Source organism: Gavialis gangeticus, unplaced genomic scaffold (genome assembly GCF_001723915.1).
Source record: "Gavialis gangeticus isolate Ggan-Ray unplaced genomic scaffold, GavGan_comp1, whole genome shotgun sequence".
Classification (NCBI taxonomy): Eukaryota; Metazoa; Chordata; order Crocodylia; family Gavialidae; genus Gavialis; species Gavialis gangeticus.
In genome coordinates this window covers 143,974,344-143,976,315 of record NW_017729024.1, presented here as the reverse complement: position 1 = coordinate 143,976,315, position 1,972 = coordinate 143,974,344, and the positions used below count along the sequence as shown (strand labels likewise).

The following is a 1,972-nucleotide window of genomic DNA, read 5'->3' as shown; positions in this document are numbered from 1 at the left end:
CTGCCCTGTGGGTACAAGGGGTGCGAGGGCAGCCCGGAACCTGGCCGTCTTGCCTGCGAGAGGGAAACCGGTAAAAGACACAGGAAACTCCCCAGCCGCTCGTCCCGGACTCTTCTCAACCCCCTCCAGCGCCCCAGCCTGCCCCGCACGGGCCTGGCATGTTTCTTCGAGGCAGGCAGCATCTTCCTGTGGTAGGAGGCGGCGGTGGCGGCTGGGGCACGCTCCTCGCCCGTATGGCCGCCTGGGGACGCAGGTTGCTGGAGCATCAGGCACGAGTGGCTAGGAAGCGTGTTTGGCACCGCTTAGCCCCAGCAGCCAGGCGGGGTATCAAACTGAAAGGAGAATATGTTCCTTCAGGGCTAGCAACATAAGCTACCAGTCCTGGCAAAGCGGAGTTCAGGTCTCACCCCTCTGTAATAAGTTTCCACACAGTTCCCTACCCTTTTTCACTGTTTCTGTGAATCCCAACCTGAAAGACAACAAGACAAATGACCGACAATGACTGCCTCAACGCCACTTTGTAAACTGTGTTAAAGAAGCATAGGTAAAATGATCACAGGCCCAGAACTCAGTAGTCAGTCCCCCCCAGCCTTTAGGCCATGTTTTGGTTAGCTTCCTCTTGACCCCAGTGCTTCTAACGGTGCCACGCAATTTACAATAAAAACCCAGGACTGTCCGATAGGAATCCATAGTGCCAAAAGCACATCTTCACCTGTTGCAGCCCTACCAAGTTTTTTGCAACAGAAAAATTGGACTACAGAAAAGTAGTTGAACAAGAATGGAAAATGCCAACTCTTAGTCTTCACTCAAAAGGGCATCTTGAATCTGTTGAGGGGCACGCTATCTCTAAAGAGATAGAGGACCACTGGTCTAACCATTTTAAAGCATAGTTTTACTTCAGAGCCAGGGACAGAAATCACTGGAGTAGTGAGAAGCCTTATTTGACAGATGAAAGATATGGAGCAAGTGGAATAACCCGTGGATCATAAATATAGAGCAAGAAAGGACTTCAGGAGATGTATTCCAACTCCCTGCTCAAGGCTAGATCATCCCCATTCAAACTATCTTGTCTAACTTGGTCTAGCCTGCTCTTACAGAACTTTGAAGGATGGAGATCTTACAACCTCACCAGGTACTCCATTAACCACCCACATGTTAGAATGGTCTTCCCAATATTAAACTGAAGTTTTCAGTGTTGCAGTTTAAAACTATTGCTTCCTGTCCACAGCAGATTCAATATGCAAGTATAGGTCAAGTCTCTCTTCTGTAGCAGATGTAGTAAAGAACTACCAATTAGTCTGACAGCTCAAATGGTAAGAGTCTCAGCTAGGGATTTGAGAGTCAGAGGGTTAGAACCCTGATACTGATCTGTGGGGGAGATAAGATTGTAAATGATCACCTTGAAATAGATTTTTATAGTTACAGTGTAGTATACTTTCAGCTGAAGTATACATTTTGTTCACTTATGTTGTTTTGGTGGTGTTGCATTCCATATCCCCAATCCATGGGAAGTCTGCAACAAACTAGCTTGACTATTGCAAGCTGTTAAAACTCATGCATTTAATTTCAAAGCCACCAATTCAATCCTGTGCCTTGATCAAGACAGTATCCATCATATATGCCAGCGTCCTATTAGAATTTCTGAAAGTCAGGTAGTACTATTTATATTGACAGTACAGGTAAGAGGTAGCTTTGCTGCTATAACATAGGAGCAGGTAGGGGCTGTGCAGTTTCATTCCCCCCCTTTGATTCCTGCTCCACCCTAACTTTAAAAGGGGTAGGGGGGAAGGGGAGTGGAGTGACAGCATTTCTATTCAGGCAGTGCTGAGACCATCAATTACCTTCATAGCTCATTAGTCCCCATTCCTGCTAATGTCTTCTCCACTCCACAGGTGTGGACCTCCTCTCTCTCTCTCTCTTTAATGGGACATTAAGGCCATTTAAAAAAAAAAAAAAAAAAAAACAATCCTTT

General features: G+C 46.1%; 1 protein-coding gene and 1 long non-coding RNA gene across 2 annotated transcripts in view; both read right to left on the bottom strand.

Annotated features, from left to right (window-relative positions):
- The window catches only part of MIER3 (MIER family member 3), a 28,969-nt gene extending 28,787 nt beyond the window's left edge, over positions 1-182 (bottom strand). The window contains exon 1 of the mRNA XM_019518256.1: positions 154-182. Coding sequence (XP_019373801.1) covers positions 154-182 — 29 coding nt within the window. The remainder of the gene's footprint in view (positions 1-153) is intronic.
- A 33-nt stretch (positions 183-215) lies between these two features.
- Positions 216-1,972, bottom strand: part of LOC109297802 — a 15,456-nt gene continuing 13,699 nt past the window's right edge. Inside the window, exon 3 of the long non-coding RNA XR_002097419.1 lies at positions 216-359. This is a non-coding gene — a long non-coding RNA (uncharacterized LOC109297802). The remainder of the gene's footprint in view (positions 360-1,972) is intronic.